Source organism: Salmo salar, chromosome ssa02, assembly GCF_905237065.1.
Source record: "Salmo salar chromosome ssa02, Ssal_v3.1, whole genome shotgun sequence".
NCBI lineage: Eukaryota > Metazoa > Chordata > Actinopteri > Salmoniformes > Salmonidae > Salmo > Salmo salar.
The window spans coordinates 56,450,909-56,469,947 of NC_059443.1; the positions used below are offsets into that span (position 1 = coordinate 56,450,909).

General features: G+C 41.9%; 2 protein-coding genes across 2 annotated transcripts; one reads left to right on the forward strand and one right to left on the reverse strand.

Moving 5' to 3' along the window:
- The first annotated feature begins 6,103 nt into the window (after window positions 1–6,103).
- Window positions 6,104–12,263, forward strand: krt98 (keratin 98). Its single transcript, XM_014176451.2, has 7 exons — window positions 6,104–6,565; window positions 7,162–7,244; window positions 7,807–7,963; window positions 10,469–10,630; window positions 10,925–11,050; window positions 11,632–11,863; window positions 12,139–12,263. The coding sequence occupies exons 1-7, from the start codon at window positions 6,212–6,214 to the stop codon at window positions 12,216–12,218; spliced, it is 1,194 nt and encodes a 397-aa protein (XP_014031926.1). The 5' UTR covers window positions 6,104–6,211; the 3' UTR covers window positions 12,219–12,263.
- A 909-nt stretch (window positions 12,264–13,172) lies between these two features.
- Window positions 13,173–17,409, reverse strand: LOC106587783 (keratin, type I cytoskeletal 13). Its single transcript, XM_014176433.2, has 7 exons — window positions 16,809–17,409; window positions 16,193–16,275; window positions 15,730–15,886; window positions 15,331–15,492; window positions 14,534–14,659; window positions 13,987–14,207; window positions 13,173–13,800 (listed from the first exon to the last, which is right to left on the reverse strand). Exons 1-7 carry the CDS (start codon window positions 17,349–17,351, stop codon window positions 13,629–13,631), a joined length of 1,464 nt encoding a protein of 487 aa, XP_014031908.1. The 5' UTR covers window positions 17,352–17,409; the 3' UTR covers window positions 13,173–13,628.
- Window positions 17,410–19,039: the final 1,630 nt, after the last annotated feature.

Genomic DNA, 19,039 nt, shown 5'->3' on the forward strand with positions numbered 1-19,039 from the left:
ACTTTGTGATACACAGAGTAGGTGAATGGATGATCTCCGCATGTGTGGTTTCTACCATGAAGCATGGAGGAGGAGGTGGGAAGTCTGAAAAAAACTAGCTCTGACTCATAAAATATGTTTTGAATAGTCATCCAACTCGGAATTTCAAGTCGGGAACTTGGGCCTCTTTCTAGAGCTCCGACCTGAAGATCACTGACATCATGATTCAACCTTTTTTTTCAGAGTTCCCAGTTGTCTTGAAAGCACCATATATCCAGAGATTGCCAGACTTTGATGACATAGTTTGATGACAAAATATGCCCACAAGAAGGACTGATGCACTTCCTTCCTGTTCAAGTGAGCACAACACAACAAGGTGAGTCAACAAATGTATTGTATGCTGCTGCATAAATTATGTATTATGCCAGGGAGATATGTATACCATAGTTAAGAAAGTAATAGTAATGTATTTTTTATTTTACCTTTATTTAACTAGGCAAGTCAGTTAAGAACAGCCCATGTTCTGAATTCTGTCGCTATACATTTCAAAAGTGCTGAACAAATAGTTATATTGACTATGTCCGTCTTAGCTCGTTCATTAATGTCTTAATGAAAATTACAGATTGCCTCTCATCCACTCGTCGTCCCCTTATGCCATAGTTTGTACATATCAATTGTCAGTAGAAACCACATTTGTATAAGCAAGTCAGCCATATCAGCTATGTTTTTTTTTAAAGGCAGTAAATGAGGCTGAATGAACTGTTTTGCTGCTCCGCTGATAGCCAGGTGTAGCAGTAAGGATTCACTCCATGGTGCTGAAAAGAAAGCTCTGCTGTTGGGACAGCATTATATAGGTTTGTGGGCATCATTATAGTGCAATTAATGTATTGTTTAGTGTTGTGTTCTGTTGTGTAGTGGCTTTGCTGGCATGCATCTAAAACATTTGTTTTGAGTTTGCCCCATCAAGATTTACATACTGAAATCGCCACTGGTGGTATATGACCAGCATACTGTACCACGGCTAAGGGCTGTATCCAGGCATTCCGGTTTGCGTCATGCGTAAGAACAGCCCTTAGCCGAGGCATATTGGCCATATACCAAAACTCCTCTGGCATTGCTTAAGTATAGTTCAACCTGTTTAGAAATAGGATATTGTAATAGTACTTAAGGAAATAAGTATTACATCTAGATTGAAGTGGTGGTTGAATAAAAGGCTAATTAGGCTTACTGATAATTACATGACACAATTACATCATTACATCATTATATCATTACAAACAGCACCAACTATTTGGTTGTTTTGTGATTCATTAAAAAAAAGCACCACCTGCAAGACAGTTTTTTTCTGGTTAAAATCCTCTACAGGATCGGGTGATCCCCCACGGGATGGTTGAGCTAGCATGGGCTAATGCGATTAGCATGAGGTTATAAGTAACAAGAACATTTCCCAGGACATAGACATATCTGATATTGGCAGAAAGCTTCAATTCTTGTTAATTAATCTAACTGCACTGTCCAATTTACAGTAGCTATTACAGTGAAAGAATACCATGCTATTGTTTGAGGAGAGTGCACAGTTTTGAATTTGAAAAGTTATTAACAAACCAATTAGACACATTTGGGCAATCTTGACACAAAAGTTTGAACAGAAATGCAACAGTTCATTCGACCAGTCTAAAACTTTTCACATACACTGCTGCCATCTAGTGGCCAAAATCTAAATTGCGCCTGGGCTGGAATAATACATTATGGCCTTTTTCTTTCATTTCAAAAATGATGGTCCAAAAAAACACATGGTTTTTTCTTTGTATGATATTTTACCAGATCTAATGTGTTATATTCTCCAACATTCATTTCACATTTCCACAAACTTCAAAGTGTTCCCTTTCAAATGGTATCAAGAATATGCATATCCTTGCTTCAGGTCCCGAGCTACAGGCAGTTAGATTTGGGTATGTCATTTTAGGCGAAAATGGAAAAAAGGGGCGGATCCTTAAGAGGTTTTTACACAGAACATATTACAAACATATTTCTTGCTTTGCAAACACAGAAGTGGTCAAATATGTTGTTGTGAATGTGACAACATTTGTGACTCCACGGATTACATTTGTGACTGCATGGATTACATTTGTGACTTGCATTACATTCGTGAGTTGCTCTACATATTTGTGAGTTGCGTTTTATGGATCAGTTTGTGCAGATATAAGATATGGCATTCAGATTAAGACATCCTAAATTTGCATAAAAATCAATATAAAAATGAATATATCACAATTACTTTTAGAAATGCATCTGTTTGGTATCCTAGCTTATTTTCCTTCTTTCCTATCTTAATTTCCTGTTCCTTTGCCCCTTTCCTCCCCTCCTTTGCTTTCCTAGCTCTCTTTCCACCTATTCTTTCCAAGCTCTCTTTCCTTTCCTCCTATCCTACAGTAGCTCCCTTTCCTCCTTTCCTTGCTCCCTTTCCTTTCTTAGATTATCTTCCTCTCCTCCTTTCCAATATAATTTTCCTCCTTTCCTAGCTTCCTTTCTTCCTTTCCTTGCTCTCTATCTCCATGTGTATGCTTGCTTATAACCACAATCAAAAACAAATATTTTTTATAATAATGTCAAATTGATGATAAAAGATTTCCAGCAGGTAAAGTAAACTTGTAGAGTTGTTGAGGTTAAAAAAAGGCTTCTAAAGATTGTAATTTACACTTTAAAAAGACTTGATTTGCCCTAACGGAAAATTTATCAACCCCCAAAAAATCCCCATGAATTATAATCCACATAATAATTCCCATTTCCTGTTGTTGCAGGATTATTTTCCTGCTGTAGCAAACTGTCTCAAATGAAGGTCCTAGAACAGTACTTTCCAACAGACTGAACAACTTTCACCCCCTGAACTCCCACTCTTAGAACTATAGGAACAGAAACAAAAAAACATGTCACAGAATATATTGTATACATGTAAGAATTTGAGTTTGGACCATAACACAAATCACAATATGATTTAACTTACATAAAATTGTTTGATACGTTTCAAGTCTACAGCCCTTATTAATGTCTCAGCCCAAACTACATTCCCTTATCTTGGCAAGCTGGAAACAGGTGCACATAGATTTCCTGTGTGATGGATTGAACAGATCAGAGCTGCTGGCAATAGATCAAAAGGACTTGTAACACAATGATGCTTTGATGTAGAACACATTAATAAAATCATATCAACTTTTTCTCTGCAAGCTGCCTTTCTTTGGCAGGTAAATGCACCAAATGGCTTTGGAATCATTAAGCTTCCCCTTAGCTTCAACTTTCACATCACATTCGGTAACATTTATCAACTTCATAATCACAGTCTTTTGTGATCCACTCACTACTCTGTGTTAGATATTGGGGGGTATTAAATCTGGTGGGGGGTCTGGGGGTCCTCCCCCGATTTTATAGAAATGTTTAAATGCATTTCACTTACTTATACCTTTCTGCTAACCATTTATGACATGCATCTAGAGTGCAATTATTCACATACTGGTAGTCCACTGACAAATCAAAATGTTCTGTATTTTTTATGTATTTTTAATGTTTTTAATGTATGCATGCCAGTAGAAGCAGTAGAAAAATCCAAGGCAAGACATACATTCTCACCATTCCTTTTCATCTGCACTAATAGCTTCTTCCAATCACTTAGTGGAACACATCTTGTTTAGTAAAGAGAAAAGAGAAAAGAGAGCTTGCAGAACTACATTCTCTAGTAGTCCAACCATCAACTGCCTATCAATGTGTATTGTTTCTGTCTCCATCCTTCTTCTTATCTGCAATGCTGACGACAGAGTAGAGTAGATCTAAAGTGATTAGATGGGGGACTTTATTCTGCAACCTGCAGTTCCTTGTTTCAAGGAGATGGTTATCTATACATGTGCTCTATTTCTACTGTTTGAGGTTGTCATGATGAGATGCACCTGGAGTAGATGGTTAAAAATGTGGCGTGTGTCACTAATTACTTTATTGGTTTAAAAAACATTGAATCCACATAGTGACAGAACTTGACATTTTTTTTACGAATAATGGGCAAATGTTGAACAATCCATGTCACGTCCTGACCAGTAAAAGGGGTTGTTTGTTATTGTAGTTTGGTCAGGGCGTGGCAGTGGGTGTTTGTTTAGTGGTTTTCGGGGTTTGTTGGTTCATGTTCTATGTTAGTGTATTTCTATGTTCGTTCTAGTTAGTCTATTTCTATGCTTAGTTTATTGGTTTGACCTTCAATTGGAGGCAGCTGTTTCTCGTTGCCTCTAATTGAAGGTCCTATTTAATAGGGGCGTTTTGTCTATGGGATTTGTGGGTAGTTGTTTCTCCGTGTAGTCATTGTACCTTACAGGACTGTTTGTTGTTGTTGTTGTTGTTGTTGTTGTTGTTGTTGTTGTTGTTGTTGTTGTTTGTGTTCATGGCTTTTTCTTCAATAAACAAGAAGATGAGCATACACATTCCCGCTGCGCCTTGGTCCCATCTTTACGAGCGACGTGACAATCCAGGTGTGGAAAGCTCTTAGAGACTTACCCAGAAAGACTCGCAGCTGTAATCACTGCCAAAGGTGATTCTAACATGTATTTACTCAGGAGGTTATTTTATAAAATCTTCCACTTTGTCTTTACATAGTATTTTGTGTAGATCGTTGACATAACAAATTACAATTCAATCCATTGTAAAACAACTTTGCAACACAATAAAATGTGGAAAAAGTCAAGGGGTGTGAATACTAAGGCAGTAAGTAACCTATTGCAGGCTAAGTCTAGTGACAGTTTCAATATCAATAACAGAGTAAAACAATAGCAAACCCTGTGTCAGAAACTGGATAAACCCATCTAACTGGATGTATAAACATCCCTTTTAAATCTTATCTTTCTGGGAGGTTGGCAGCAATGCTGGTGAACACCCTCCACCCACACTGTCTACTGAAACGTAATCCTCTAGACAGTCATACAAATAATGATATGCTTTGTTTAAAATATACATTTTTAAAAAGGAACATGAAATAGATGCAAAATAGGGACCTGTGAAGTGGTTGTTTGACTGAGTATCAGGTTAGTTGGACAGACAAATGTGCACCAAAATGTAAACTTTTGAATTCATTGTCAATGCAAAAAAAAAACATGTGTCTTGTGTCTTATTTCAATGTGTATAATTTACAGTAGACTTAAAGATGAAAATTAATCTAGTGTACAACTTGAGTGTTCCCTACATTTACATCATTTCACACAGACATCCTTTGTTACCATGAACAGAGAACATATCAAATTGTTATTATACTATACATCCAATTGCATTTTTTTCACCTACTAAAATAATTTTGGAATTGTAAATCTGTGATTGCAACTTCAGTCACAGGAGGCTGGTGTCACCTTAATTGGGGAGGACAGACTCGTGGTATTAGCTGGAGTAGAATCAGTGAAATGGTATCAAATACATCAAACACATGGTTTCCATGTGTTTGATACCATTCCATTCACACCATTCCTTATTATGAGCCGTCCTCCCCTCATCAACCTCCACTGACTTCAATACGTCCCCTTGACCATTGCAATGCACACACGCAATATGTTATCAGTACAAAAGTGTCTTTTTTCTATGAAATAATTGATGACAATATACTTTGAAACACCTATGTTTCTCCTGCTACACATGGAGGTTAATACCACAGCATGACCTTTTCTCACTACTTTAGATTTTCTGGTAAGAATGTCAAACAACACCACCCACAATCTCAAGCTTTAGCTTTTACCATTAGCCTAAGTCATTTTACTGGCCAACTTTACTTATTGATAAGTGGGTTAGTGGGCATGAGTAAAAGTGTCACCTGTTAGACTGTACTCAGTACTTACCCCCCAACCCCTCCCTTAACTCCATTGTGAAACGCAGAGGGACTCCAGGTAAATGAGCATAACAATAACTTTTCCAGGAATGCTCGTTAAGGAACAAGAAAAAGTTGAAGTGCGAGTTCCACCAGAAAATGGGGCTGACCCACACCACCCTGAAGAAAGTGGAATGGAAGGAGGTGGGAGAGAGTGAGCAGGTTGTTCACATTCTTGGGATGTCCACTGTCATCAACAAACTCCTGGCCAAGCCCCTTTTCCTCAGGTATATAACCATGCCACCAGAGTGATGCTTGTCACTGCAGATCCTTTGTCCAAGTCTGATCCAGCCAGCATCTGCTAATGTACCTTTGCCAGCCATAATCCTCCATCCACCATCCACCACTATGTCGTTCACCTCTAGATCGTACACCTCTTCCAGGGCCCTCAGCGTGTATGGGGGTGCCAGTGGCCATGGTTCCCGCATCTCCACCTCCCACGCTGGGGGATTCTGCGGCACATCTTCCTCCAGGGGTGGCTTAGACCTGGCTGATGGGCTGGACTTCCACGTGTCAGCCAACGAGAAGTCCACCATGCAGAACCTGAACGACCGCCTGGCCTCCTACCTGGAGAAGGTGAGATGTCTGGAGAAGGAGAACGCCGAGCTGGAGAAGAAAATCAAGGATTGGTATGCGTCACGCACGGTTATCTGCCACGACCACAGCGCCTACTTTGCCACCATCGCTGGCCTGAAGGACAAGGTGAGAGGGATAGGGGGAAGGGTGTGTGTGTTAGAATTAGGGGTGTTTGACACCTGACAATGTTAACTTATTCCCAAAAGCACTAACTCCATCATCACTGTTGATTTATTTCCTGGCTCCTCTGTGTACAGGCAGTTAGTTGTTGCAGTTAGTTGTTGCATCTGTTCTATCTATGGGGGTGAGGAGGGAAATGTGTGTGAGATGGGATGGGGGTGTTTTAGCCAAAATGAATTCTGGCAGAGAACATTTTTGTTCTGTTCCTTGAAGGCCAATGCAGGTTTGGTACTAAAAGAATGTAATTAACTACAGCTTCACGCGTCCATATTCATATGTCATCTTATCTTTCTATAGCTACATACCAGATTTGCAACCAAATCTGAGTCCCAAATGGCATGCTATTACCTAAAATGTGCACTACGTTTGACCAGAGCCCTATGGGTCCTGGTCAAAAGTAGTGCACGATATAGGGTGCCAATTGGGACACAGCCCAAGTCTCATTTCTGGCATTCCTGCTGCAGGTCACAGTCACTTGAGAATGTGTGTATAATGATGTGAGTGAAAATTAACACGGTGCCATTGTGATTTCTGTTACACAGATCCATTTGGTATCCAGGTCCAATGCCAAGACATTGCTAGACATCAACAATGCCAGGCTTGCTGCTGAGGACTTCAAGATGAAGTAAGGGGCTACTAACTACTATGAATCATGACACACTATTCATATAAAACATTTGTCTGTCACTCAAGGCTCTATACAACACACTCTGAGTAGAAGTTACCCTTTTAGAAACAGAACCAGAATCAGCCTTCCCAAGCTACATCCTATCCATAACTATTAGTGAGGAAAAGGCAAAACTGATCAATGGCCGTGTCCCAATACCCATACTAGCGTATTACATACTTAAACTGCTTACTCATTTTGGCGTTTGATCTAGTAGAATTAATGTCTTTTCCGACTCACGTGTTTCACAACAGATTAATTAATACGCTGTACAAAAATTAACGAAGGGTGGGAGTCAATGCATTCTCGCATTAGATGATGCATTTCGATTACTATTTTCAAATTTCACACACTGTAAAACGTTCTTTTTCACACACTATTTAGTACGCTAGTATGGGTATTCAGACACGGCCAGTGTCTAGCCATCCCTACTCCATAGACAAAGCAAAAGACTACAATCTGAAAACATATTGGTAGCCTGTGTGACCTTAGCATGACCTTTGACCTTTGCCCTGCTCAGGTATGAGAAAGAGCAGGCCATGAGGATGGCAGTGGAGGCAGACATCAGTGGTCTGAAAAGGGTCCTGGATGACATGAACCTGGGCCGCTCTGACCTGGAGATGCATTACGAGGGTCTGATGGACGAGCTCATCATGCTCAAGAGGAACCACCAGGAGGTAACAGATTGTTCCGGGCAACAGTTATTCACAGTACAACCACACTGTATAGCACAGGGGAGCTGTTTTTCACTCTACACCCATTCAAAACCACAAAGCGTTAGCAACACAAATCTAACAAAATGCCATACCTTCATATCTTTGATGTCCACCAACGCCTACACGTTTTCGCCTCCCTCCTCACAGCCACACCTGCAGTATAACATATATGGTTGTGCTAGTGAATCTGATTAGGAATGACATGCATACAGTGAGGGAAAAAAGTATTTGATCCCCTGCTGATTTTGTACGTTTGCCCACTGACCAAGAAATGATCAGTCTATCATTTTAATGGTAGGTTTATTTGAACAGTGAGAGACAGAATAACGACAAAAAAGTCCTGAAAAACGCATGTCAAAAATATTATAAAATGATTTGCATTTTAATGAGGGAAATAAGTATTTGACCCCTCTGCAAAACATGACTTAGTACTTGGTGGCAAAACCCTTGTTGGCAATCACAGAGGTCAGACGTTTCTTGTAGTTGGCCACCAGGTTTGCACACATCTCAGGAGGGATTTTGTCCCACTCCTCTTTGCAGATCTTCTCCAAGTCATTAAGGTTTCGAGGCTGACGTTTGGCAACTCGAACCTTCAGCTCCCTCCACAGATTTTCTATGGGATTAAGGTCAGGAGACTGGCTAGGCCACTCCAGGACCTTAATGTGCTTCTTCTTGAGCCACTCCTTTGTTGCCTTGGCCGTGTGTTTTGGGTCATTGTCATGCTGGAATACCCATCCACGACCCATTTTCAATGCCCTGGCTGAGGGAAGGAGGTTCTCACCCAAGATTTGACGGTACATGGCCCCGTCCATCGTCCCTTTGATGCAGTGAAGTTGTCCTGTCCCCTTAGCAGAAAAACACCCCCAAAGCATAATGTTTCCACCTCCATGTTTGACCGTTGAGATGGTGTTCTTGGGGTCATAGGCAGCATTCCTCCTCCAAACACGGCGAGTTGAGTTGATGCCAAAGAGCTCCATTTTGGTCTCATCTGACCACAACACTTTCACCCAGTTGTCCTCTGAATCTTTAAGATGTTCATTGGCAAACTTCAGACGGGCATGTATATGTGCTTTCTTGAGCAGGGGGACCTTGCGGGCGCTGCAGGATTTCAGTCCTTCACGGCGTAGTGTGTTAACAATTGTTTTCTTGGTGACTATGGTCCCAGCTGCCTTGATCATTGACAAGATCCTCCCATGTAGTTCTGGGCTGATTCCTCACCATTCTCATGATCATTGTAACTCCACGAGGCGAGATCGTGCATGGAGCCCCAGGCCGAGGGATATTGATAGTTCTTTTGTGTTTCTTCCATTTGCGAATAATCGCACCAACTGTTGTCACCTTCTCACCAAGCTGCTTGGCGATGGTCTTGTAGCCCATTCCAGCCTTGTGTAGGTCTACAATCTTGTCCCTGACATCCTTGGAGAGCTCTTTGGTCTTGGCCATGGTGGAGAGTTTGGAATCTGATTGATTGATTGCTTTTGTGGACAGGTGTCTTTTATACAGGTAGCAAACTTTAAGAGTGTGCTCCTAATCTCAGCTCGTTACCTGTATAAAAGACACCTGGGAGCCAGAAATCTTTCTGATTGAGAGGGGGTCAAATACTTATTTCCCTCATTAAAATGCAAATCAATTTATAACATTTTTGACATGCGTTTTTCTGGATTTTTTTGTTGTTATTCTGTCTCTCACTGTTCAAATAAACCTACCATTAAAATTATAGACTGATCATTTCTTTGTCAGTGCAAACGTACAAAATCAGCAGGGGATCAAATAATATTTTTTCCCTCACTGTTTACTTGTTAGTACTGACCTAATAGTGAAAACAGTACTAGAAAAAAATATTGATTATTTGCTTAGTGTTCAGTGACGATATACCTTGGACCCTACATGTATTTCATTCCACCTACAGCAGCAAAAAACTCACTTCAGTAGGCATCCACGACAGTTGCTAGGCGGAAGGATATCATTGGCCACTAAGGAGTACGTAGCCCTGTTTTGTATGGGGTGTTATTGGAGCAGTTAATGTTTAGTACACAAATATGACATCTACCTAACCTCTGCTGATATCACACCAGGATTTCCCTTACACAGATGGATGGGTGTTGTTTTTACAACACAGTTCCTCTCCCATCCTCACACTTCCTAGTATTCTTTATGTTTTCCATTAACTGACTATTACCCTTTGTGGGACTCTTACATCCACAAACACACACATTACAGTTCATGTATGGTGTATAATGGGTAATATATTGACCAGTAGGAGACATTAGATTAGTTGACAATAACTTAGTCCCTCAGGTTTAAAATCCTCTGGTTGAAAACATGTAATCACAAGTGTGGTGCTGCACTGTAATATCAAATACTCAGATTTATCTAAAGCATTGAGACCTGTTTAATCGCAGTCAAGCTACTGTTGGTTGTTATGGTTACTAACTGAGGTTACGCCCTCTGACCTTTGACCTATAGGAGATTTCCATGGTAAAGTCCCACGTGGGCAGCCAGGTGAATGTATCGGTGGATGCTGCCCCATCCCAGGACCTGAACGCAGCGATGACCGAGATTAGGAAGCACTACGAGTCTGTGGCCGTCAAGAACCGCAAAGAGCTGGAAGCCTGGTACCAGGGCAAGGTGAGCTGCATGACCAAGATACTTACTATATGTAGTCATTTATTCTCAAAAGTGTTTTTTTTCCTCATAAGAATAATGCAATTCAGCTTAAGACAATGTCAGCTGCCCTAAAAAAACTTGCATTAAAATTAAAAGTGTTACATTTGAAGTGTTAAAAAACATGTTTAAAGCATGAATAAAGTATATTATCTGTATAGGATGAAGTCAATGATCTATTGAAGCATGGAAATCAATTTAGAGACTGAATGAGTAGGCTCTGAGGCTCTATGTTGGCTAATGTTTTTACCTGTATAGCTGGCCACAGTGGAGATTGAAGTCGTGACAAACAATGAGCAGCTAGTGAGCTGCCTCACAGAGTCCAAGGAGTCCAAGAACACCCTCCAGAGGCTTCAGATTGAACTGCAGTCCCATCTGAGCATGGTACAAGACCACACACACACACACAAACACACACACACACACACACACACACACACACACACACACACACACACACACACACACACACACACACACACACACACACACACACACACACACACACACACACACACACACACACACACACACACACACAATATTGGAATTGGAAGTGAAAACCCAGGCATGGATTATAGCCAGGTCTCTTCGTGTTGTTATTCTGACACCCATAAATACCTTACTGACATTTTGAACTTGCAACATGCCCATCTCATCTCTGGACTTGACCAAACATTTTTCTGGGTGTGTAGTCTATTGGAGCACCAGATTCACAACCTCTCACACACTTTTGTGCAACAGAGTTATACAATAATAGAATATTATCCATATGTGTAGTGCAATGGAGAGGGCACCCACTCTATCCCCCTTGAACAGAAGAAAAACTTGTGCAACAGTGTCACATACTGTGGAGGTATATCATTGGACAAGGCACCAGTATACCCACAGTATACCCACTAGACCCCCAAGATCAGGGTCTAGGTGCTACTTCACCCTTCACCCACTCCCTCCTCCCCTGATAGAAATCATCCCTGGAGGGCACCCTGGCAGACACCCAGAAGCGCTACTCTGCTCAGCTGGCAGGGCTCCAGAGTGTGGTGACTAGCCTGGAGCTCCAGCTCTCCCAGCTCCACGCCAACATCGCCCACAACAAGCAGGAGTACGACATGTTGCTGGACCTCAAGACCCGGCTGGAGCTGGAGATCGCAGAGTACAGGAGGCTGCTGGACGGAGAGGATGACAGCTCCACCCAAGGTGAGCCATTGTTTACAGCTGGCAATAGGCCTTTGTAGACTTCTTGCCAAACGCATCATCATGAGACTGATGATACTTGGTCTTGCTTGATTTTAAGCTGAAAGCAACATACTGTATCTTCAACAGTTGAAAGTTGACAATTATTTTGAACTGTATCAAAAGTGTACTAATGAAGAAGATATTAAGAAAGAAAAATTATTCTAAAATGATGCTTTAAAGTGCTCAGTATGAGTATTGCAAAGAGATTTACTACTTGTCCGTTTTTGACTCCCCAGTGGTTACTAAGACGATCACCGTGACCCAGACCACTGTGGATGGAAAGGTGATGGAAACCACTGAGTCTTTTATTAAATAAGTTATTAACAGAACCATCAATAAAGATTATGTGGTTGAATGAGAATGGACTGTGTGGTTTCACTTGTTTTAGAGATATTCATGCTTTATCATAGACTGACTATAGGAATCTGTGAGTATGGATGTCATAGCAGATACATTTTGTGTTCTCATTTCAAATGAATTGTTTTCAATTTTACACCTTTCAACCAAAACACGGTGTACAGCTCTACAGTTGACCTCAGAAACAGTCTCCATACAGTGTATAACTCCGAATCTAATGCTTGAAAAACTGAGAGTTTGATTAATAGAGTTATAATTATGTAATTCTGCTGACAATTAGTGTGACGACCCTCCCACTCTGTCTGCCAAACTCTTTCTCTATGCTCTTGTTTTCCTTGGTGGAATGTTGGGGGGCGGAGCCGGGAGGGTTGTCAGCGATGTGGGACGCACCTGGGATCGGGTGTGTCCCGTAGATATATACACCTTTTCCCCATTCATTGAGGAAACTCTCTCCACGTAGACACACTATTATTTTTGGTTCTGGCATTTTGTGGTTTCTTTGTTTTTGCACCTCTCAACACCCCTCATTATCACCATCTATGCATGCAACCGCTCACTTACACTACTGACAACACACACCATTGTTAATCGTATACAGTTTACTTTAGGGAATACGAAAGTGTATATATTAACTATCTCCACATTGTCACCCTCTTTGTTATGGGCTACAAGCCGGTGTGTGATAATAGCAATCAGACTTCTTCTATCCGCAATTCAATATTGCAAAGAATTAAACTCAACTCAGCAGAAGCTAATGTAATAAACTACACTATTCAAGATCATACTGACACATATCATTTCTCAAGACCATAGAATTGGCCTCATGTGCAAAAGATAACAGCCAATATGATAGTCAGATGTATGGGAGCACGCCAGACCAGATAAATCAAGTTGAAAGACACTGAAGACAGAATGATGATGTCAGCAAGTCAGAGCATCTTTATTACATTCACAATGGGGTCTGTTATTGGTGTTCCATCCAGATGTAGTAGAATGTGTTGTTCTGGAGGTGTTAACCATAGAAATAGAATTACCAGAAAATAAATCCCCATTCAAGTCAATGATCCATGATGGGTGTCTGAGGGGCTTTAGCCATTCTAGAAAGAATAGGAGGATGGAATGCACATCTTAAACTAGAGTTAACCAGAGCTGGCCTAAACAAATAACACAGATAAAGAAGACAGGAATTTCTCATCTTACAAATATTTTGTATAAGTTGTAACTTTGTATTTTAGGTTGCATGAATAAAGCACTGGGGAACAACAATATTCCATGTGCTGGCCTCTCATTTCCTATACCCATTCTAGTAATTATATGTCTATGGGGTTAACCCATTGCTTGCTGCAGTGCTTGCTGTGTGTGTGGGACCTTAAGAGGCGTGTTTGGTTTCACTTGAAGAGACAACCTTGCCGCCCACCATTTCCTCTGTGACGATCACCACCTTGCGTGTGGTGGATGTGGTGGAGGTGGTGGAGCTGGGGCCGGAGCTGAGGCCGGAGCTAGAGGAGCTGGTGTGGGAGCTGGAGGAGCTGTGGCCGAGGCTGTGAGGAAGGGATACCGATGGTTAGCATAGTTAGCATCTATGATCATAATAACTATCTATTAAAGGTCACAGAGCAGTAGATTCATGTCAAAAGTAACCATGTCTCATAGTAAGGTCACCTTCAAATGAACATTGTTTTTATAGTCAAATGTTGAGGGAGACATCCAATCCCATCCTGCCTTACCCGCTAGCCTCTCCGTCCAGCAGCCTCCTGTACTCAGCGATCTCCATCTCCAGGCGTGTCTTGATGTCCAGCAGCATCTTGTACTCCTGGCCCTGGCGTTCCATGTCGCTGCGGAGAGACATTAGCTGCTCCTCCAGACTGGTCACTTGGTTCTGGAGGCGTCCCAGCTGCATTGAGTAACGGCCCTCCGTCTCCGCCAGAGTGTTCTCCAGGGAGCCTTTCTATTGGCCGGGAGAGATAGAGATGATGTGTCAAAAACAGTGGGAGTAGGTTTGGAATTTGGAATGTTTACAGTCATACTGAAAAAGTTAGCTCTAGTAATTGAATGTGTAGGCAGGTAGAGGTTAGCTATAGTAAGGGAGTGGTGCCTGGCTATAACAACTTGAGGGATAGTGGAAGAAATCAGGTGAAAGTGAGATATTTGAGGGATGGTAAAGAGAATCATGAAAGAGTCAACTGTTGATTATTGAAGAAAGTTGTAGAAAGTTGTGTAAGTAATGTCCCCTAAACTGTGGACCTTGGTCAGATGTTTGTAATTACTACTCACCATGCTGAGCTGTGACTGCAGTTCGATTTCCAGGCCCTGCAGTGTGCGACGGATCTCTGAGATCTCTGACTTGGAGGTCTGGAGAACCTCTGTGCTGGACGCCACCTCCTTGTTCAACGTCTCCGTCTGTAAAAAAGAATACGTCGTTAATGGTGGAAAAAGTACCCAATTGTCATACTTGACTAAAAGTAAACATACCTTAATAGAAAATGACTCAAGTAAAAGTCACCCAGTACAATAGTACTTGAGTAAAAGTCTACCACTGTTTGGTTTAAAACATACTTAAGTAAATGTAATTTCTAAAATATACTTAAGTATTAAGAGTTAAAGTATAAATTATTAGTTTTTTTAGCCAGGGGCATACTCCAACATTCAGAAATAACTTACAAATGAAGTATGTGTGTTAAGTGAGTTCGCCAGATCAGAGGCAATAGGGTACTACCAGGGATGTTCTCTTGGTAAGTGAATGAATTGGACCAATTTCCTGTCCTGCTAACCATTCAAAATCTAACAAGTACTTTGGGTGTCAGATAAGGTGTATGGAGAACATTATTTTCTTTAGGAATGTAGTGAAGTAAAAGTAAAAGTAGTCAAAAATATAAAGAGTAAAGCACAGATACCCCAAAAACTACTTAAGTAGTGCTTTAAAGTATTTTTACTTAAGAACATTACACCACTATAAGTTATCGATCATCACAGGAACAAACCAACTCATGATAGAATGTGACAATGTTACCAACTAGAAGTAAAGGAACATCTACACCATGAACATAGTTTAGAGGTTCTAGAGGTTCTACCTTGGTCTGGAACCAGGCCTCCAGATCGCGCTGGTTCTTGGCACTAACGGACTCGTACTGCTCACGGATCTCAGCCATGACTCTGGACAGGTCCTCCTGTGGTGCTGCGTCCACTTCCACATTGATCTGTCCAGTCATCTGCGTCCTCATGGCCAGCAGCTCCTGTGGAGAAACACATAGGGGTGAGTTTAAATAATTAAGACGTGACTAACCTCTGCCTGATGGTAACAACTTGACCTGCCCTCTGTCTTCATTATACATTTGAACACCATTGCTTGACACAAATGTGCTTGAAAGCCAGCAATGGAGTTCTAGTGAAGACCCATAGCAGGTTGACATGGTCAATAGATGTAATACATTAAGGGACTGTATGGATATGTTCCATCAGCCCACACCCACCTCCTCATGGTTCTTCTTGAGATAGATGAGCTCCTCCTTCAGCCCCTCGATCTGCATCTCCAGGTCAGATCTGGTCATGGTCATCTCGTCCAGCATCCTCTTCAGTCCGGCGATGTCTGCCTCCACCGACTGACGCATGGCCAGCTCGTTCTCATACCTGAGAGATAGAGAGAGCTTTGGTCAAAAAGCTGCCTGAATGTGTTCCTCTGTGAAAATAGGAAGGAGGTTATAGAGTCTAGTATTCCTTTAAGTTTTTGGAAAATAACAGAAAGTAACACCAGGCTTCTGATATGTCTGTTGGGATGGTGTGGTTATGGTGTCATTTGATTTCCTTTTTATTGATTCTACGCAAAATGAAATAAAAAACATTATGAGGGTTTTTACAGATTTGGGCTTATTCCATTTGGTATATGGAATGCACCAGCAGTGTTCTGCATATGTGGATGATTTTGGATATACTTACTTGGTTCTGAAGTCATCTGCAGCGAGCTTTGCGTTGTCGATGTTCAGATAGATACCTCCGTTTACGTGAGTAGCAGCCTGGATCTGAGAGGTAGAGGATGGAAAAACGTTTCAGGATGGGGCATGCAGGGAATTTCACACTAATGCAGTACGCACAAACTGTGATACCACACTGTAATCATTGAGTTCTGAGTTTCAGCTGCACTGTATATGATAGCCCATAGAAGCATTACAGGGAACCTGTTGTCTTTTTGAACATTGTAAAGCATGACACAAAGAAACAAATTGCACCTTTCGCAATCGCCTAGGGGCTCTTAACAGACAGGAAGGATAGGCTTCAATGATCTGTTATATTTTCGATGCTTCAGCTGCAAATATACATACTGTCTTTGCATCTATCTTTGGTGCAATATGTTGGTTGAATCAATTATAACAACTGCACATAATTTAGCATTTTCCAATAGTCATGTATAACTCTCAGTAACTGACAAGTGCACACCATGTAAATGTAGTCTCTAATGAAGCATAACATTGTCGCTCTGCAGACATTACCATGTTTTGACATGCTGTGATGTCATTATTGAGTGCTCTTGCTATCAAGGACACATGTCACGTACCTTGTCCTGCAGGGCGGCGATAGTAGCGTAAAAGCGAGAGTAGTCACGAGCGCTGGGGGACGTCTTGCTCTCCATGAACTGACGGATCTTCAGCTCCAGCTCGGCGTTGGCCGCCTCCAGAGAGCGCACCTTCTCCAAGTAGTTGGACAGGCGGTCGTTCAGGTTCTGCATTGTGGCCTTCTCGTTGACCGACACATGGAGGTCGGCTCCACCGCCGCCACCACCTCCTCCCATGCCGAAACCATAACCGCCACTACCGCCGCCACCCCCTCCCATGCCGAAACCATAACCGCCACCACCACCTCCGCCGCCAGAACCAAACGAGGAGCTAGAGATGCGCACCCCAGAGCCTCCTGCACCTCCGTACACACTGCCGGCCCTCATGGCAGTGACGCGGCCTCCTCCACCACCACCACCCATCGAGGAGAAGCGGGAGGAGCCCATACCCATACCCATTCCACCTCCACCTCCAGACCTCATTGACATGGTGCCACCTCCACTACCGCTGCTGCTGTAGGACATGCTAGATCTGGAGAAGGACATGGCTGCTGAGAGGGAGTCTGCCTGCCTGGGATGAAGAGGAGAGAGAATGTGGTGCACGGCCCAGCCGCTGTTCCCTTTTTATGCTGCACATGGTGGAAGGAGGGAGGGAGGGTGGGAGGAGGACATGTGTTGGAGAGGCAGAAGGGAGTAAAAGAGAAGGGTTGAAAACAGGGAGGTATTACCACATGTAGGGCAGGGCTCCTCGCCCCACTTTGACACGTTAGGATGCAGAAGATTGAAGAGGATAGATTGATATGTACTGTATGTGTGGATATGCAAATTTTGAAAATATTCTATTGTTGTGGAACTCCACTCTCCCCCATCTCACTCTATAGGTGGTATCAGCCGGCAGGGTGCTTGCAGGCACTCACACAAACATATAGAAGTACACACTCCCATAAAGAGATGGAATTACTCTCCCGTAAAAGCATCTGGTTTAAAGCATGGACAGGCCTGCTTCAATTAGCCCCAGGTAAGTCATTTAATCAGTCAACACACACATTATAACTTTGACATGCTGTGACAGGTGACAGATGTTTTCTGAGCATATTTTTTGAAACACTGAATGGCTATTTACCTGTACCTGTTATGTCACCCAGACAACAAGTTTCAAAGAATCCTCCTGGTACAATATGATCTTTTGCTTGACACCCAGACAAAATTCTCCCCAAACAGACCTGTTTTTTTTCCTTAAACACAACAGTCGATTGTTCCTTGATAGATTTTCTGATTTTATGCATAGACTCAGGTTCCATTTTCCTAAGTTTCACTCAACTTTATGAATGTCCCATCTACTGTAGGAGTCTGCAGGACCGCAAAAGTAGTTTTTCCTTCCTTTTACCACTTTATAGCCCCCATGGGATGAGTCATTACTCTGGTCATCGTTCCCCAGATGGGATTAAAGTACTCTTCTTTTCCCTTAACACCTTAGCAGAGAACTTTGCATCTGAATATTTCCATATAACCACAGATTTCTTGCAGATCTTTTTTGTCACGCTCCAGAGGTTACCATTTTCCTCTAACATTTTACCTGGGCATTGCTCCATTATTTATTTTGATTCTGAAAACACAACACAGGGTGAAACGCTTTGTAATTTCAAGCGTTGGGATGGCAGCATCATGTTATGGGTCTGCTTGTCACCGGCAGGAACTGGGGAATTTGTCAGGATCAAAATAAATATGAAAGGAGCGAAGCCCAGGTTAAACTTTTTATTTTTTAGCGGAAGAATTACACATATCTTAATGCCAAAGACATGCCAGAATTACTTTCCAAGAGGTGTTGAGTATTCCTGAGTGCTCCAGCCTCAGTCCAAAAATAACAATAGATAAATGTTGCCCTAAGACTTGTCTAAAGTTTGTAAAAACTAAAATATACCTCCTCACCTTAGCCTCGGCCTTTAATTATTCATAACATATTTCCTGGTTGTTTGTGGCTGAATAAAACCCAGTCACAGAGAGCCGAGCCAAGCACAACAGCACATAGAGCCACTGACAGTCACTAGATTCACCCAGAACTCAACCCCTGTCCATTGGCATTCTGTAACTGGTTCTTCCAGACACACAATGTCCCCAACGTAGGAGCAAACAGACCCCCTTCGCATGAACAAATATGTCTAAAAGAAGACATGCTAAAGCAGTAATTTCTAGACCTCAAACTAGTTGAAATGGATTCAAATCCCAAGTGCTAT